This window comes from Clarias gariepinus, chromosome 1 (genome assembly GCF_024256425.1).
Source record: "Clarias gariepinus isolate MV-2021 ecotype Netherlands chromosome 1, CGAR_prim_01v2, whole genome shotgun sequence".
Classification (NCBI taxonomy): domain Eukaryota; kingdom Metazoa; phylum Chordata; class Actinopteri; order Siluriformes; family Clariidae; genus Clarias; species Clarias gariepinus.
This window is the reverse complement of record NC_071100.1, coordinates 45,078,756-45,097,672: the sequence shown is the minus strand read 5'-3', so window position 1 is coordinate 45,097,672 and position 18,917 is coordinate 45,078,756. Positions and strand designations below refer to the sequence as shown.

At 39.8% G+C, this 18,917-nt stretch overlaps 1 protein-coding gene across 1 annotated transcript in view; it reads right to left on the bottom strand.

Annotated features, from left to right (window-relative positions):
• LOC128522673 (cadherin-24) overlaps window positions 1-15,241 on the bottom strand; it is an 87,551-nt gene extending 72,310 nt beyond the window's left edge. The window contains exon 1 of the mRNA XM_053495623.1: window positions 15,037-15,241. Within this exon, the coding sequence (XP_053351598.1) occupies window positions 15,037-15,177 (141 nt within the window). The 5' untranslated portion in view covers window positions 15,178-15,241. The remainder of the gene's footprint in view (window positions 1-15,036) is intronic.
• Window positions 15,242-18,917: the final 3,676 nt, after the last annotated feature.

Sequence of the window (18,917 nt, the reverse complement as noted above, 5' to 3'; positions counted from 1 at the left end):
CTCATTTCTCCATATTAAATGAAATGTAATGATGTAAATTAAATGAAAGAAATGGAAACAAATGTTTCTTTTTTATTTTTTTACTGTGACAGACTTCAAAGAGCCAAAAGATACAATTTAAAAGTGGTTGTTTATGTAGCCTACACCTTAGCAAGAACCTCATTTCCCCTCTCGTCTCAGCATTCAGCATCCTCAGTGCACTAATCATCATCCTGATCATCTGTCATCATCTGCACCTGTTTCTTAATGGTTCATGACATAAATTAAATTTTTGGGGTTTTTTTTTAGTGGACTTTAATGAATCATAGGTCACTGTGTGGCCTTGTCTTCATTCACTGACTCATCTTCTATACTGCTTTATTTACATTTAGGCATTTAGCAGACGCTCTTATCCAGAGCGACTTACATTTTTATCTCATTACACATCTGAGCAGTTAAGGGCCTTGCTCAAGGGCCCAACAGTGGCAACTTGGTGGTTGTGGGGTTTGAACCTGGGATCTTCCGAACCGTAGTCCAATGCATTACAGCTACCCCTGGCTTTATCCTGTATTCAGGGTGGCGGGGGCCTGGAGCCTATCCCAGGAACCTTAGGGCATGAGGCAGGGTACACCCTAGGGTGCTAATCCATCGCAGGGCACACACTCACACACTTATTCACACACTACGCTCTGGCAATTTCGGAATGCCAATTAGCGTAATCTGCATGTTTTTGAACTGAGGGAGGAAACTGGAGCACCTGGAGGAAACCCACCAAGCACATGGAGAACATGCAAACTCCGTGCACAAAGAGATGTGAATTAAGGCTGGCTGGGAATGTGCAAGACGACAGTGTTAACCACTACACCATCATGCCGCCTAAAATGAGCGCAAAAAAAAAAGGCTTTCATGAATCCTGGAGAACAATTCCTCAAGTTTACATTAAAAAAATAAAAGAAAGTCCGGCTCCTTTTTGGAAGCAAAATATGAAGAAATGAGGGCTTTTGTACAGTACATGTGCAACACTGCTCATGTTACTTATACATAATTTAGTAATAACAATAATAAATAATAATAATAAACACCAGAACCGTACAGCATTATATGGCAACAAGAAGTAAAAGCTTATTCAGTCTGACCACCAGGCCACTCGGTGGTTGGGCCATTGTTGCTAAGGAAACTTGTGTGCTCATGTCACCATGAGGGGCTTCGAATATCCTGACACCGGGCATTAGCTCTGGACTGACGCTCAGAGTCGGTCAAAGCTGCCAACACATAACAGTTCCAGACCTGGGGTTCTTAACGAAAGACATTAATGACTGGCCTTAATGACAGGACTTAACGAGGCCCTTAATGAAGCTGCTGCAATCATTAAAGCCAGCATCGGCAGGATGATGAACGAAGAGGAAAAACTGCTCAGTGGGGAGAGGAAGAGCGCAAAAGGAGCTTGAAACTCTGACTTTCCGTTTCTCTTTCTCTCTCTGTCACACATCCAGGACAAAAAAAAAAAAGTGTCTCAGACAAGAACCCAAGCAGATGTTTGAACTCATTACGGTAACAATAATTATCTATACAATTACATCTGTTACATCTAACGTCGTCCAAACGAGCAGAAGCTCAAATATCATATATTTTAATGAGCGACACCGTCAGGAAAATGATTCCGTCACTCGAAAATAAAATCTATATCAAATCCTTCAGTTTATTTAGCGTCACAGTTTCATAGACCATAAAATCCATCTAAATTAGACCTCCTCCGTGGCAAGGACGGTTGCTAGGGAAATTGTGGTGCATTTGTAAGGCCTTGTTCGTTACCATAGGATAATATGCTTATACTCAATTTCACGTTTTTCAATAATCATATATCACAAACTTCAGTGTCAACCTCTAAATCACTTAAATAACTTGTACATGTATACTCAATTTCCCATTTGCACGGCACAATAAATCACGAAAGCAGAAAATCAAGAGCCAAAAATTGCATTTTGTATTTGTGCATTAGCTTAATGAATGTGGTTGCTTCCATGGTCATATTTTTTATCCACCAATGAATATCACAGATGGAGAGAATGACACTTGTGCCCTTGTGTGAAATGGGCTTCGACTGCGCAAAACAGCGGTTCAGCACACATGCGCAAAATCACACACACACACACACACACACAAAAGAGGGACATATTTTAGCATATTATAGTAAGGTGAGTTCATGATTGCTGCATGAAAACATGGTTGAAATTTGCTCAACTAGCATTCACACCTAAAGGTCCCATATTTTAACTAGTTAACATAAGTCTCGGTGGTGTCAGTTAATGTCACCAGCATTTATAAGCATTTTTATACCTTATAACTCCCTTTATTTCACTCCTGTTCCAAATGCACCATTTCAGTGTCTATGTAAATGAGCTAATTCTAGGCCACGCCCCACCACCGAACTATTAAGCTGAGCAGCAGGTCAGGGGAGGGGTACTTCTTATATACAGTAAGATCACGTTAGAGATAAAATCTAATTGGTTTTAAAAAAGACAGTGAATTATATTTTTACAATAGGTGACATTTAAGGCATGAGGACGAAACACAGTTTAAGTGACATTTAAGGCATACCGGAACACCGTTATGAGAGTAAAAACTCCCTTTGTTTCTCAATATAATCCATGCACTCATAAATTAGTGCACTCATCCCAGCGTTTCACTAGTGCTTTACACACCATCAGGGTGGAAAGTCTTCTCAGTTCATGATCCGACTGCCTCCTTCACATCGGAAACGCTGGCCTCCCAGGAATTCCTTTAATGGCTCAAACATGTGGAAATGTCTTGTCAATCAGTTTTACGTCTTTATTCACCAGACATGGCATCACAAGTCCCGGTTTGACTTGAACGGATGTGTTCACCTTTTTTCATACCTTAATTGATGACTCAAGTGAAAGTTTGTTTTAAACATGCGATGTTAAAAGGATTCACACGGTAATCGCACCCCAAAAAAAAAAAAAATTTAAATAAGTATTTCAGTGATTATATATTTTAAGCCATCCAGGACAGAGTCTGTAAGTGCTGCTGTTTGTATAAGTTTTTCAACCATTTATCTAAAACATGCATGTGAAACATACTTGTATTTCAAATGCTGCTTTAACTTTTATCTTGCATGCAGAGTTAGAAATGTGGGACAAAAATGGCACCCGAAATCACAGCAACACACAACAGTGAAAATCATTCAAAGGTTTAATGTGTGATGGTGAAAAAAAAAAGAATAAATCCTCGTCTCATTCACACTCTGAGAAAAAAAAGAAAGAAAAAAAAAAGTCTAAGACTCATGCTTGATACTGCGTTGACCTCAAATCAGTTGAGACACTCATGCAGTTATGGCCTCTGCTCTCATAGACAGCCTGGCCGACTCTGCTCACCAGGGACTTCGAATAATTTAACACCAGGTCCGGACCATTTGGAAAAAGGCAAGATGTTCTCAGCACTGTACTGTATGTGTTGATCTATTGTGTCCTGCCTGTATTATGCTACAGAACTGCATAACTTCCATGATGTCTAAAAATGCAATCATTGTCCATGGCATGGAACATAATTCAGGCGTCATAAAGCACAATGCTGTTGTATCTCCTAGTGCCAGGTTTTATGACAGCCATGTTGGACAAATGAGGTTCTTTCTCAGAGTCTCATCAGCAAAATGAAGTGACATTGCTTGGCGCTATCTCAACTGCTTCTCAGATGTCTGACCCTTTAAACCCTCCTTTCTCGTAGCCAAATAATCTCCCATCTGTCCATCCAGCGACTGGCAACACCACACCTGAGACTGCAGTACTCTGGAGGGTCCTTTATCTCCTCTGGTGACACGTAATTAACATGTGCCTAGCCAGCGCAACTGCATTATTAAAAGCTGTTTATTCCAGCTGAGGCGGGCACCAGACACGCTGCTCCCTACTGATGATTCTGCGGTGCAGCGGATGACTATAAACCAGACTCATGCTGGGCTGTGGGAAATGTAGCCTTGAGTTACAGCCAGCATATGCACACAGAGCCACCACTGTGGAATCAGCCCAGCTATTTTAAGGATGCGTTTTATTTACCATTTACATTTGGTCCTTTGGCTGAGACTTCAAAAAAAAAAAGGGTTTCGTTAAGAATCCAAAGCTTAGCCGTACTGAAATTTGAACTTGTGACCTTCCGATCCGTAGCTCAATGCATTAACGACTGAGCCACAACTTCCACTTTAACAGAATCAAAGTGGTGTAGTGATGAGTGCTGACACCTCACAGGTCCGGGATCTTTGTTCTTTCCACAGCAGGAGATCAGGGTTTAGGGCCTCGGACATGGTTGCGAGTTTAAATCCGAGCACCACAACCGAAGTTGTCGACTCTGGGTACTGAGCAAGGTCCTGAACTCCTAAATGCTCAGTTGTATAAATGACATCGATCGAGGTAACTCTAGATTCAGGTGAAAAAACAGCACTGTGGCCTCACACCTCCAGAGTCAAGGGTTCGATTAGCCCCTGTGGAGTTTGCATGTTCTCCCTGTACTTGGTGGCCTTCCTTTGGTTTCCTCCTACAGTCCAAAGACATGCAAAGTAAGCTGTTTGGAAATCCCAAATTGCCTGTAGTTTGTGTGATTGAGTGTGTGCTCGATGTACCCTTGTGCTCGATGTCTCCTGGGATAAGCGCCAGGCTCCCTTTGACCCTGTACAGGATAAGTGCTATAGAATATAAATGAATGAATGTTTATCCTACTCTGGATCAGGGATCAACTTTGTGAAACCATTATAAGCTGGCATGCACATCATTCACATACACGATTACAACACCTACAGTCGGAGCAATTTAAAGCTCCAAACCCAGGGATCTGGGAAGTGTGAGGTGTCAGCGCTACCCGAGTTTGCATCTGGAGCCATATGGTGTTACGGCCTACGTTCGCTCATTTGACAGATGCCCTGGTTTAAGCTTCGAGTTTTGCTGACGCACAAGCAACGGAAGCGACCACCCCTACCGCCCAGAATACCACTATACTCAATTTTCAGAGTAAATATTTTCAGGGAATCAGGCAGCCTTGTGGAACATGAGGCATCTGGTATGGAGACTATGGGACATGCAATGATATTAGAGCTGTTTGGGTCTGATCAGTCAGTGCGTTAAGTGATGTGCAATGGGAACACGCAACACCTGTTTCTCCGCCAACTAACTGACTTCTGCAGACTAACTCCCAGTCCCATATTCCCATATGAATCAGACAGTGTGAGAGCGATAGAAGCCTGAAGTTGTTCTTGGATCAGATCGCTTTCGTGAAGTAATCCAAGGTGAGCATATTAACCTTGAACTTTGGATTACTGCAAAGAAAAATTGCCTTTTTTTTACTTATTTATTTATTTTTATTTCGTTACAGTAATAAGTGACGATTCAACAGTCCCCCTTACTGTAGGTATGGCCCTTAAAAACTCAGTCTCTTCAGGGTGAAGTAACAGAGAAAAGGCTCTGATCTGACCTATTTCCTTCTGAATTCGGCTTAGCCCTTGGACGAGTCTCTCTCATGCCAGGCCTGCGTGTATTATTCATGGACGTTATTGCTCTACATTATTACTTCAAGCGCTCTCCTACTTACTGCTATCACACTCGGCTCGCTAGCATGAATTATTTATGGTCAAATGACAATTCGGACCCGAGAATATGCAAATGTTGGCTATCATGATCAGCTGATGTATGACAGGACGCCAAGTGATCTTTTGTGTCATTGAAGCTTTTCTTTTTCCTTTTTCTAGATAATTCTGATCTTGATGTATTCCTTTTTTCTTTTTCTTAATTCTGTTAATATACAGCAGTATTATGTATTAGTATATATATATATATATATATGTATAATGTAGTATATATAATGTATATAAATATATAACGTCTTTAATTATTAAAAATACTAAAAATATTTAAAAAATTGCCATTCCCAAATTGCCCGTAGTGTGTGAATGAGTGTGTGAGTGTGTGTGTGCCCTGTAATGGATTGGCACCCTGTCCAGGGTGTACCCCTGCCTCATGCCCTAAGCCTCCTGAAATAGGCTCCAGGACCCCGCGACCCTGAATACAGGATAAAGACGATGAGTGAGTGAGTGAGAGAGTGAGTAAAAATACTCATCATACTGTTGTATTTCATGTATTAATTGCCACTGACTGCGTTCCTTTTTACTTTTTTTAATGAAGCAATTACTGTATAATTCATTAGACATTACTGATGCGTTTAAGCTGTTTATTCATTTTTCGCATTCAGAGACACGCCGACATGTTGGTGCTGCATGTTCCTCTCTCTCTCTCTCTCTCTCTCTGTCTCTCCCCTTGTGCCTTTCTCTCTTTGACAGGAAGTGGACAATCAGTGCCAGCTCTGAGAGCATCAAGTAAATACTAATCTAAAGGAACAGCGCTTCTAATCCTCAAAAATGTTCCTTAAAAACAATTAGCCATCGCCGACCTTTACTTAATGTCTAAAGTTGGTCATGTCATGCTTATTCAAATGCCATGTGCTTTTTTCAATCATATATAATTCGCCTGAGATGGTAGTGTATTGCATTTTGCATGACAGAACAGTCTGGACTTCACCCTCCCAACCACCAGGGGTAGCCGTGAAAGGCAGCTGATTAGGTTTCTTAGTTAGCTAGTTGTATATACTGTATATAGCACCGTGGTCCTGGAGGAATGTTGTTTAATTTCACAGTGTACTGAACTGTATATGGTTAAAATGACAATAAAAGCCAACTTGAACTTGACATTTTACATTTTCCTTCCATCCTGTATTCATTTTCAGACTATGTAACGCTGAAATGGAGTTTGGTAGCTTTTGACTCTATATGTTGGAAGACACAGTTGTCCACTTGATTCTTTCCACTTTACTGAGAGGACATTTCTTTTCTTTTCTTCTTTTTTTTTTTTTTTTGCAAGCCTTCTCTAAATTGCGAGGCATCAATGCATCTCGAGTTTTCCCTTGTGAGCGGTACTGCTCTGCATTTGGCTAGTCACTTTCTATTGTTCTATACAGACATTAATCTCTACATGCCCCAGAGAGCTGAACGTTTTTTACTTTGCAGCGTTGGTGGTACAAACTGTTCATTTTTTTTCTTGGTTGCACTGTGTCAGTTCCCTCCTATGCATTTCCTCCTTTAAATATAAATCACAGTCGGGACTATCTAGCTGGTAAGTGGAGCTTAAACTGCAGCGTTATGTGAATTCAAGCACTAAACAAGCTAATTAAATCGGATTCTTGCTAATTTCCTACAGTAGCTTGTCTTTTGGAGTTGATATTCCCTCCATAGTCAGGATGGAATGCCTTCACTGAATTCAAAGTTGAGAGCAAGTAATAACCATGTTGTAGGACTCGAAAGGTGAAGCTGGTGAACCTCAACCATATCTACTGTACGTCTTCTCAACTGAAATCCTACAAGAACCCATTCCTGCACCCGACTGTAACTTTCCCCTCTATGGGCACAATTAGCTAAAATCATGAACACCTTAATAAGTAACTGGATCGTAGGAAATCTTTAAACTATGCCGGGTAGGGGTTCCCAGTCCTGGTGCTAGACATATCAACATCTTAGCAGCCATCAAGCCTTAGCTGAAGTCAATGATCTAGTGTAACTAAGAAGTCTGCACTTCTCAACAGAGACCTTTTATTTCAGAGCAAGGAGGCAAGGATGTCTACACCTTCATTTGGGAGTGTTGAGTGTCTGTAAAGGGATCTAGTTCCAAGCCTTGACAAGCTCTAATCTAGCTGTTACAGCCATGCTGAAAATGACTGTGACAGAAGGGTTTTCTATGCTACAGTGCAAGGACTGTTGTCATCTTTAATGGGAGTTCAGACAAGCCCTAGCTCATGTGCTCTGGTGTACTGTACAAGCTACACCGAAAATGATGAATCTGCAAGAGTTATGACCAGGTGCAGGGATATGACCTCCTTCTCTTAGCGCTGAAGTCCGTTTAGATAATAGAGTGGAGAAGTTGTATTTTCTGGTGATAAGCTTGCATAAGCTAGGCATGCACTGATGACCTCCAGCATGGCCTTCTAGCTGAATCGGTGTTTCCTCTCCAAGAGCTTATCTCTGGATACCTTATCATCAGCCATTTATGTGTGCAGACAATTAATACGGATTCAGCCAAATCTTCTGCATACTCCCAGTAGGATATCCGGATAATATGATTGTCCTGGGGATTAACTGGTTACTAAGTACTTAACATAGTGTTTCTATAACTAATTTTCTCACACATCTGTTTATAGAGTATATACTACAGTAGTAATACTGCAAAAATACCATATTGTATGCTGTAACTCTCCATTATGCATACAGTAATATGGTACTGCCTGTACTATACCATAACAGTAGTATGTAATAGCATATCTAATATGTTACAGTATGTACAAATATACAGTACCATGATTGATACCTTTGAACTAGCCAGCCTGGTACCCAATAAGTAGCACGGTATTGTAAATATTGTGGTAAACACTATAGTACTACCATACTACTCATAAACCTACAGTGTATCATGTTATGTACTTTAGTTTACCATAGTAACATTTCTTATGGATGCCAATCAAAACTACTGTATATAGTTGAAAGTTGGTCTAATGATGGACTCAACCATGGACCCAACTGGTGGAGGTGGTGTTATGGTTTGGGCTCACTAATATCATTGTTTAAACGATGCAGCCTATTTAGGATTGCTGTTGACCATGTGCACCACTTTATGGACACATCTTCCAGTGGCTACTTCCAGAATAATGTTGCGCAATACCACTAAGACAAAGCCATCTCAAACTGGTTTCATGTGGATCAACGTTTTTCCAGTGGCCTTCCCAGTCACCGGATCAGAATCCAACAGAACGCCTTTGAGATGTGGTAGAACCTGAAATATCTGCATGTGTTCTACCACTGTACATGATGCAATCTTTTCAAAACAGACCAGAATACCACAAAAATATTTGTAACATCCAGTGGAATCCATGGCGTAAAGAATTAATACATCCAGGTATTAATGTCTTATGAAACCAAACTGAATAACTCTGAATGAGATGTTATCAATGGCTTGGGGTAATGAAAAATACACACACACACGCGCGCATATATATGAATAGAAAAGGCGATGTGAACGTTAGGAGCGTTTCTGTTAGACTTCAGCAGTAAAACGACCCTCTGCTCCCTGCTTTCTTTTAATTTCTACATGCAGAATTAAAATGCTTGTGAATTTTGTCTCCACAGGGGTTTGTAATAAAATGGTATTTAACACAATTGTACTCTTTCACTGCCCATTCTTGTCTTACTCACACAGTGCAGTCCTGCTCTATCTCCATTATTCCACCTGTTATCTTTCCAGCTATATATCATTATTGTAATGCTCTCACTTACATTACACACACACACACACCTTTATAACGATTGAGGACTGCAGACACTTGTGTGTTTTTCATTTATAGCACAGGACTTTTCATTGCTCCATTCCTCTTCATGCCATTCATATTTGCTGTACAGTACCTTTTCTTTTCGCTGCTTTGTACTGTATAGTAAATGGCATTTCCTACTATTTGCCTAAGATTTTTCTCTTCCGTCTCATTCATATTTTCTGATTCTAATTCAATTGACATCATTATTTTAACACACATTCTACCATCTTGCCACTCAGTGTCCCTCTCTCTGCCCTTGTCAACATCTCTTCATTCCTAATTGCTCCTTCGCTCCTGCTGAGTTCAAGCCTTGAGGCTAAATATTTCTCACAGTGAGAGAAAGGGAAGAAAAACACAAACTAGTTTGTTGAGAGTCATCCTTGAATTATCTCTTATGATCTCCCTCACAGCAGGTGTCTGTTGGAGCTGTGGCCTCAACACAGTCTGGCTTGCTATCCTCTTCCAAATCTTTCTAATAGCATGTGATTGTCAGTGTGTGACGCAAATTAAAACTGTGCGTCGAGCATGGGTTTGGAAACAAAAGGGTAGCGGCCATATGTGTCAAACCAAATGCACAAGCCACTCGCACACAAACACAATCAATTAAACAGCCAGAGTAGCCACCTGCAACCTAGACCTGCAACATGTGATGTCATGTTCTGATGGAATAGACAGAAGCAACACAGATTCATTAGTGTGCAAACCAAAATGTGTTTGTATAGACAGACAGGATGGATGGATGGATGGATGGATGGATGGATGGATGGATGGATGGAAAAAGAGACGCCTGGGTAGATGGACAATAGTTTGATTGGTAGGAAACTGTATAAGAAAATAGATCAAGTAGGTGGATGGATGGCAGAGGGAACAGACTGTTTGAAGAACAGATGGGTGAGTAGGTGGGTGGTTAGAATAATTGAAGGAAGAGTAGATGGGTGGTGAGTAAATGGATGGATAGTTGGATGGCTGGGTAAACAGATCAGTGGAGAACAAATTGATAAACAGGTGATTGTTTGGTTGTTTTTTTGCAGGAGTAGTTGGATGCACATATGGATGGATGGATGGATGGATGGATGGATGGATGGAAGCAAAGGTGGTTCAACAGATTGTTTGGTGACTAAATGGATAGGAGGATGTGTTGGATGAGTTTGTGGATGGATGTCAGGGTGGACAAATGGGTCAAAGATGGGGTGGACAGATGGGTAACTGGGTGGATTGAAGAAAGAATAAATTAGTGGGAAAATGGATAGATGAATAAATAAACAAAGAGGAATAAATTGGTGGGCGGGTTGGTCCGCTATTGGTTAGTTGGATGGATGGGGTAGAAGAAGGCATAGATGAATAAATTGAAGGGTGAATAAATAAAAGCATGGTTGGATGGACGGATGGATGTAATGATTGTGTGAACAACAGGACAACTGGCTTTGACATTACACCACAGTGCAGCACAAACATTTAGTTTTAACACTTAATATGAGTGAAAAGATAATGTCTGAGTCACACATTGACATCGCAGCAGAAGATGCTTCAGTTCTTAGATTGACAGAAATACTTAAACATTGTGAGTGTAGTATTAATTTGGACACCAAGAGAAAGACCTAAGTCAGGCTCACTTAAACTCAAGATTAATCCCTTGATAGTACTTTAACAGCCACATGTACCGTATATACAGAACCATCATGTCTGGGACTGAACTACAAATTATTCACAGTTGTGGCAATTATGCAGCAGTTCTATAAATATCAGTGGGGATAAAATTCATATTAGAGGATTCAGAAAGTGTACCAGTGTACTAATTAGACTAAAAATAGTACTGATTACTACTTGAGCTAATGTGGAATGATTCGTAGAATGCTTTCTATAATCACAACCCTTTAAAAAAAACACTAATCAGAAAAATAAATTATACTTTATCCAGGGAGAAAACCACAACTGTAGTATTTTGTGTGCTTTAACAGAACGCCCTGTGACTTAAAACGTACTTGCCAATAGCACAGAATGTCATTGAGTGCAATTTTCACTAATGAGGTCCAAAGGGAACATCAAAGGAAAATGCTTACGTCATTTTTAACATACCTTTTATCTTAAGGCTTGAATTTTGTTTGCTCCAGGGGGAAGCCCACACTCCAATAACGGTGGGAATACAAGAACAAGAAGCAAAGCAGAGTGTCATTAGCATAGGTGTATGCTGCACTTGCGATGCTTGAGACATGTCCCCTACACCTACTCATACAGTACCCCCACAAACAAGATCTTTGCAGGTCAGGTTTTGACAGGAATGGCGTTTGCGCTGCACGTGGCAAGAATTGAAAATTACACTTAGAATATTGTCATGGATGTGAATTAAAAGTACAAACACAGACAGTTCAAAGTTTTTTTTGGCAAAATGCTACAACTGATTATTTACCATATCAGAGAGGGTTTAGTTATTTTCTCCAAGTTGAAGAACCCAAAGAGTTCATCTGTGATGTCTTAAAGCACACATTATTCATTTTGAGGACCTAATTAAAAACAAGCATGAAATTAACCCATAATAAATTATATATATATTATAATAAATGGTATAGATACGTATATAATGTGTCCCAAAATCAGAGATGGGTAGAGTAGCCAAAGATTGTACTACTCAAGTAAGAGTAGCTGTACTTCAAAATAATATTACTTAAGTAGAAGTAAAAAGTAGTCACCCAAAATGTTACTCAAGTAAGAGTAAAAAAAAGTATTTGGTGAAAAGACTAAAAAAAAAAAAACTACTCGAGTAACTGTTTCATCATAATGTCTGATTAATTAATTAATTTATTTATTTATTTTTATTATGTAAGCAGCCAGACAAAATGATGAAATAATGTACAAATTCTGAAATTTGCAAATAATAAAATAAATGTAATAAAGTAAATGAATAAAGCTAAATATCTTTACAAAAAAGCTAATTACGGAATAACAAACACAAATTCCCTAATCTCACTTTTTTCACAACATAAAGCTTTAGAAACAAATCCCTACTGTATATGAATGTAGGTGTATGTACCATGTGTATGTATGAACAGTGTAAACTATTTACTGTAAGATGTGTAAGATTTACTGTATATTCAGTTTCCCGCCAAATGACTCAGCAGAAAAATAACATAAGAACATGTACAGTACAAGAGTCTCACTTTACCTCTATGTTATTTGCTAATTATACATTTTAACACTGCAACATTAAATAAAACAGCTAAACTAACCGCGTCATGTTTCCTTCGCTGTCTACCATGAAATGTTTGTGTGTGTGGTAAATAGGCACGTTACTACCCACCTCTGCCGATATTACCCTATTTGCTGGTATACTACATGGGCCACAATGGTGCATACGGTACATGTAGTATAGTATGGTACTATGAAACATGTACCAAGATAATGCCAAAAATATGTTTATTACCATAATGGTGATATTTATATTGTATGATACTATTGTATGTATGTAATATTAATTAAATACCATGGTGTTGAAACTTGTAATATTACATACAATAATATGGCCACTACTAACATCTAATATGGTAAATAAACATACAGTACCAAATTAGATACCTGGTAAACTTTAGTAGCTACTGTGGTACCCAGTAAGTACCATGGTATTTACCACTATGGTGAATACCACAGTGTAAACCACTATACCCACCAAAGTACCTACCCTGGAATTCTATAGGGTCCAATGGTGCCTACCGTGGTAATATTACTATAGTAGTAGATTATGGTATGAACTCATGAGTCTCTACCAATGATAAAAACAGCACTTATTGGCCTTGTAATAGATCACATTTTTTTTTCTTTTCCCATCATCATTGTAGTACCAGGAACATTTTAAAGCAGAGTTACACCCCTGAATATTGGAACAGTACTCTGAGAGAAAGCTTACATGCTTGCGTAGCCTGACATTTCCATGTCTTGAGTGCTCGAGTGATTTCAGCAAACCTGCCAGAGAAAATGATTGTCCGGATATCTGCTTTGCCTGATTGAACTTTCTCAACTTTTCAACCCTCTACAGAGCTCTTGAATCTCGAAAACTTGTTCAGGCACTGAAATAAATTTTAAAGAGTATAAAAGAAGGTAGACAGTGTAATGTTTCAGGTCAAAATAATAAACCGTGTTTCCTTGCAAAAAGGCAATTCGTGATGCAGGAAAAGGAATGTTTGAACTATCCCCCTCCTGCCTTAGCCTCGAGACATAATCAGAAAGCACGCACATCACATTAGCATACTGAGTTATTTGTGCTAATCAGCAGCTATGTGTGTTTTGAACAATAGCAGATAAAATTCCAGACACACCGACACAACACACAAGGATGCTTCGAGCAGGCTTAAAATCGGTCAATTTCGCATCAAGAAACCAACTTTTGAAGGGGGGGCTTTGAGGGAAACATTGAGGCAGTGAGGATGAAGAAATAGAGAATCAAGTCTCTTTCATCTTCTTCCGTTTTTGTTTGTTTTTTGGCTCAAGCATTAGACTGCCAACCAACCAAACAAACTCAATATTGTCAATACGGCTTACTCGGCAGTGTCCACCCAGCATGCCTCTTCTCTCATTTCCACTGCCCACTAATTCCTAATAGTCCTCTCCGTTTGCTTTTCTCGAAACAGTCCTCTTATGTTCAACCTGGACGGCGTGTCCGATGTCACCGAGCTCAGGTGGATACGTCGAGATATTAGTGGGCGCTGTAGGAATTCCATTAAGCAACTGGAGAAGCAACACGCACAAAACAGAAGACGAGCGCACGGTTTTGTATTCGGATCATAAAACGCTGTACAGCTGCCTCGGGCAAGCACACAATATCACGCTCGTTCATTTACTCAGTTCATAAATTCTCTTGCCTTTACATTTCACACAAGGACAAAAAGAAGAGACAGAGCAAAACTGAAGACTTGGGAGACTTTCTCAAGCCTAAGCAAATTTTCTAATCAGCTATCCAATTCAACCAATTCACACATCTTTTTTTTTTCTTCTCCTCATAAAAGCCCCCGTTCCTTACACTCCACAAGCTCCAGTCTGTCTCTAGAGAATCAGAGCCTTAGTACATTTAGGCGTGAGTCATAGAAGACAGTACCCAGAGAAATTACGGGCTCCTGCTCTGTGTTTTCATGCCCTACCCCTGTGCCCTTGATAGTCAGTCAGAGGTCTTATTTTAATAGTTCATCACCCCACACACTGTCGTTTTAAACAGCACTGAATCAGGCTCTAAATTAATGGACTGATTATAATATTATTTTCCAACCTGCCGGGGTTGGCCTCTGCTGGGAATCAAATTGAGAGAGATTGATGGGAAAAAATGGCTGGATTAATCGGTCTAATGGCATTACCATCGCTCTAGAAGAGATTAATCAGAGCCCTCTATGGGGGATCTTCTTTTTTTGTTCGGTTACAAAGCAACAAACGTTAAATATAAATTTGTTATCCTCCATAGGCATCACAGAGTGTGGTAACCTTTTAATGCTTCGCTGTCTAATTATTTAATTTCGAGCCATTTAGAAGTAATTCGGTTATCCAGATGTGAAATCAATGGTGGTTAAAAGCCACAAGGTAAGTGTAGGTAAAAGACATTCTTAGAACATAATAATATATACACATATATATGAGACATAAAGTTTTTTTTTTTCCTTTTTTTAAACTTACCCTTCCGATGAGAACAGGCTCAGGACCAGCATACTCCTCGATAACAAAAAACTGGTTCCAGATCCAACTCCGTCTGCTTCGTGAACGAGACACATGACCTTCCCTTGGATTCCACCCGTTACCTCCGTCATCCTCCTCCATCTCCTGGAACACGAGGCCATGGCCGCCATGCAGAGGCCAGGTGACCGATGGCTCCCATACATCATCCTTGTCCATGGCTTCACCTTCTGGATTCGGGAGCAGTTTAAGAATGTGACTGTCCTCGACAAAATCGGAAGCTTTACTGATCGGTTCCTGAGTCACATTAAATTCCATTCCTGGAGCGAACACGTTTTGACCCGATTCCTCTTTGGCGTTAACAGTTCTCTCAGTTTGTGAGGTGAGAAAGTAGCTCTTCTCCGAGTCTGCCTCAGAAGGTGCATGTGACGTTCCTTCGTGCACTATCACGGAGATATTGGTACGACTAGTAAAAGGAACGACCTCCATGTCGGCCATGAGTTCACTTTGGGGTGTTGATGCCACATGGGTTGAGTGGTGTTTGCTCTTCATATTAGCTATAGTCTCAGCCTCTGTCTTTTTCTCCTCATCTTTGGAATTTGGATTAAGATCACTAACTGGCCTCCTAGAAATATGAACTGGACTGACATTAGGATTCGTGATGGTGCTTGACTGTGTCTCGACAGATAGTCTCATTGAAGACTTGTTATGATTATCAGATTCATCTACATCTGGAGCTACAGAACTGTCTTGTTTCTTTATTTTGAGCTCCTCCAGTTGATCTGTGTTTATCAAATCTCTTTTCCTACTGTGACTAATCTTATTCTGGAAGGTCAGACCATTCTGGAGCTGGGAATTCACAATTCGCACAAGGTTGTCCTTAGAAATAAGCTTCAATACGCCGAAGTTTCCTGTCAGGTTTAATTTATGGGGCGACTCCGATATCACTCCCTTTGGACCTATGACATTATTAAGGAGCCCAGGGCTTGGCCTTGATCTAAATCTCTGCGGTGATTTGTTTCTGGTTCTGTTAAAGTGCAAACTAGAATCTATTTTATGGCGGATTGGAATTCCCTTATCAACTCTTCCGTGTTTCAGGATTTCACTGTTTTTGGTATTATTCTTTATCCTTCGGGTCTCAAGCAAATCTCTGGTACTATCAACAGCGTTAAGGACCCTCGAGTCCATTTTAGTTGAGTCCTCACTCTCCTGCTGAGGATATTTAGCGTTAAAGTCATGCAGCTCATCCTGGTTTGAGACTGAGAGAGCTTCATTGGTCTGCTCAGATTTGGAGCGACCTACAAACTTATCGTCCACTTTGTCAGCACTAATCAGTTCCTTTAGTCGTGCCAGGGGCACTCCGTTCTTTTCCAAGCTTGGTTGGTCCCACTGATTGGTCAACGCGTGCAGTTGTGAGCGAGCCTGACTCAGTCCTCTTCTTCTCACAACCTTTGTCACTGGCTCCGCCCTTACAACTCCCTCCCACAGGCAAAGCGACACCAGTAGCAAAAGCCTTCGGTCAGGCATGTTGGATGAATTTTAAAGCAAATTGTGCTTTATTAGTTTAAGGGACAGTTAATTAAAGGGTATGCTTGATTCCTGGTTGTCTTCATTCTCTCATCAGCGCCTCTTCCCGTGTCCACTGTCTTTATTCCCTCCGTTACCCGTCTTTCACCAGTGCTGGAGGGCAGGTGTCAGTCCCACAGATCCCTTTTTTTTTTCCCCTTCTTCTGACCAAAAAATAAATCTTCACTCAGTTTCCCATGGAGGCTTGATCGCCCTGAGTAGAAAGATAAAGATAATTATGTTAAAACTTTAATCACGGCGCTATGTTAATTAAACGTGGATTGACACAGCATGGGGAGCCGAACACACAGGCTGACAGGCCAATTCATTAACTTTTGAACAATCACAGCGCCCAGAAATCATCAAACTCGCTGTCTTATCTTAATCAGCACTGGCACGCTGTTACTATGGCACATATATGACCCTGCCTATGCTTCATCTTGCTTACTAATTTCACAGGAACTTTGTGGTGATAAGCTTTGGGGCATGTGGTGAGCTTTAAAAGCATCATCAATTTGTGGCTGCCTTTTTTTTTTTTGTGGAGTCTACAGGGTTAACGTAGAAGATAGTGTATAATCAACTATGCAATAATTAGGTATTCTGTTAAGTAAGATGAAAATGCTGTAGGATGTTTTGCATGCTTATGTGCATCAGGTTCGATTTTGAGACCGGGCGTGGATAAAAATAGCAGCAACATTGTGTCATGTTACGGTGAAGAGTTTTAAGGACAATGTATATAAGCATGATACCGTTACCTGTTATACAGATGCTGTACATTTCTTTTTATTCATAGCTAATAACTATAAATTTTATGTATTCAGAGATGATCTAATGAGAGAGAGAGAGAGAGAGAGAGAGAGAGAGAGAGAGAGAGAGAGAGAATAGAAATTGTTATGGTTATATTAGTGTAAATTGTGTGTGTGTGTGTTTTGTTTTTTATGTTTTTTTTTGTTTGTTTTTTTTTGCAAAAGGCTATAATTCCATATCCCTACAGTTTTTCACAATAGAAAAATCAGCCTGCAGCTGTGGTTGTGTTTTAAGTATGCAATTTAGTGTTAATAATTTGTCATAATAATAAAAAAAAAGCCAACACATGCTTTAATTAAGCAAGGAGTAGGAGCAATTTAGTTGCATTTTGCTGTTGCACACAAAACCTTTTAGTTACACAAATTGTTGGAGGTCGTGAGAAAAGTTTTAAGCAATACAAAAACTTCAGTTTACTCCGGTTTACTGATGACAGCTGCCTATCATACTACAGGTATGCACTATATACCTATAACTGCCATTCAGTCATCAACCGATTACGTATCCATCAGTCATTCCTATATTAGATTACAGTAATCGCAGACAGAACCAGACTTCGAATGCAACAGCTTCCCACACACACACACAGCACATGCACCTCTTTTAAATCTATTTTTCTAAAATATTACCGTAACTACATCATTGCTCCCGAATGCATCAAAACCAGTGCAAGTAATGGCAAGAGCAAGAGAAATAGAGACATATCTCTTTGGAAGTACAACAGAATGTTGCACTACAAACTAACAGTCGTAACACTACAGTTTCTCACATTATTGTAGCTTTGTTAAATATATATATAACGTGGTGTTCACACAACATCTAAATCACATATTACGGCTAGTGAGATTGCAACTGCAACAGAGTAACAGAGTGTAAATGTTTGTTTTCTTGGCTTTAACATTCTCCAAAAATCCACTGAATGCATTTAGTTCGCACACAGCGCCAAGTGTTTTGCGAAACAGGTAGTTTCGCTCCACTGATCACATGACAGAAAGAAGCGAAACCTTGTCTACTTTTTAGATGGAATGCCACCACTTTGTGTCATGGTTTGTAGGTTCAATGCTTCAGAAAAATTCAGAGAAAAATAATGAAATGAAATGGCATTTATTGCATTTTGCTGTCAAACTCTTAATATATATCTATATATGCAATACTAGTCAAAAGTTTGGACACAAGTTTGGATTTATTTGCTACATTTTAGATAAATGCTGGGATTTTTTCAAAACTATGAAATAACACTAGGTATGGCATTAGGTAATTATGTAACAGCAACAGTCAGTTGATATTTTAAGACATGAAGGTCAGCTGTTCTGGAATAGTTCTTACAGAACAGTACGCATTGTCAAGTGTATTTGCAAAATCTATCAAGAACCATGATAAATCTGTCTCTCATAAAGACCTTCCCAGGAAAACAAGATCAACACATCTCAATTTCAACTCTTCAATGGAGATTTTTGTATACAAAAATCAGGAGAGACCATCGAATTAGAACCTGTGTACTTCAGGCGTACATC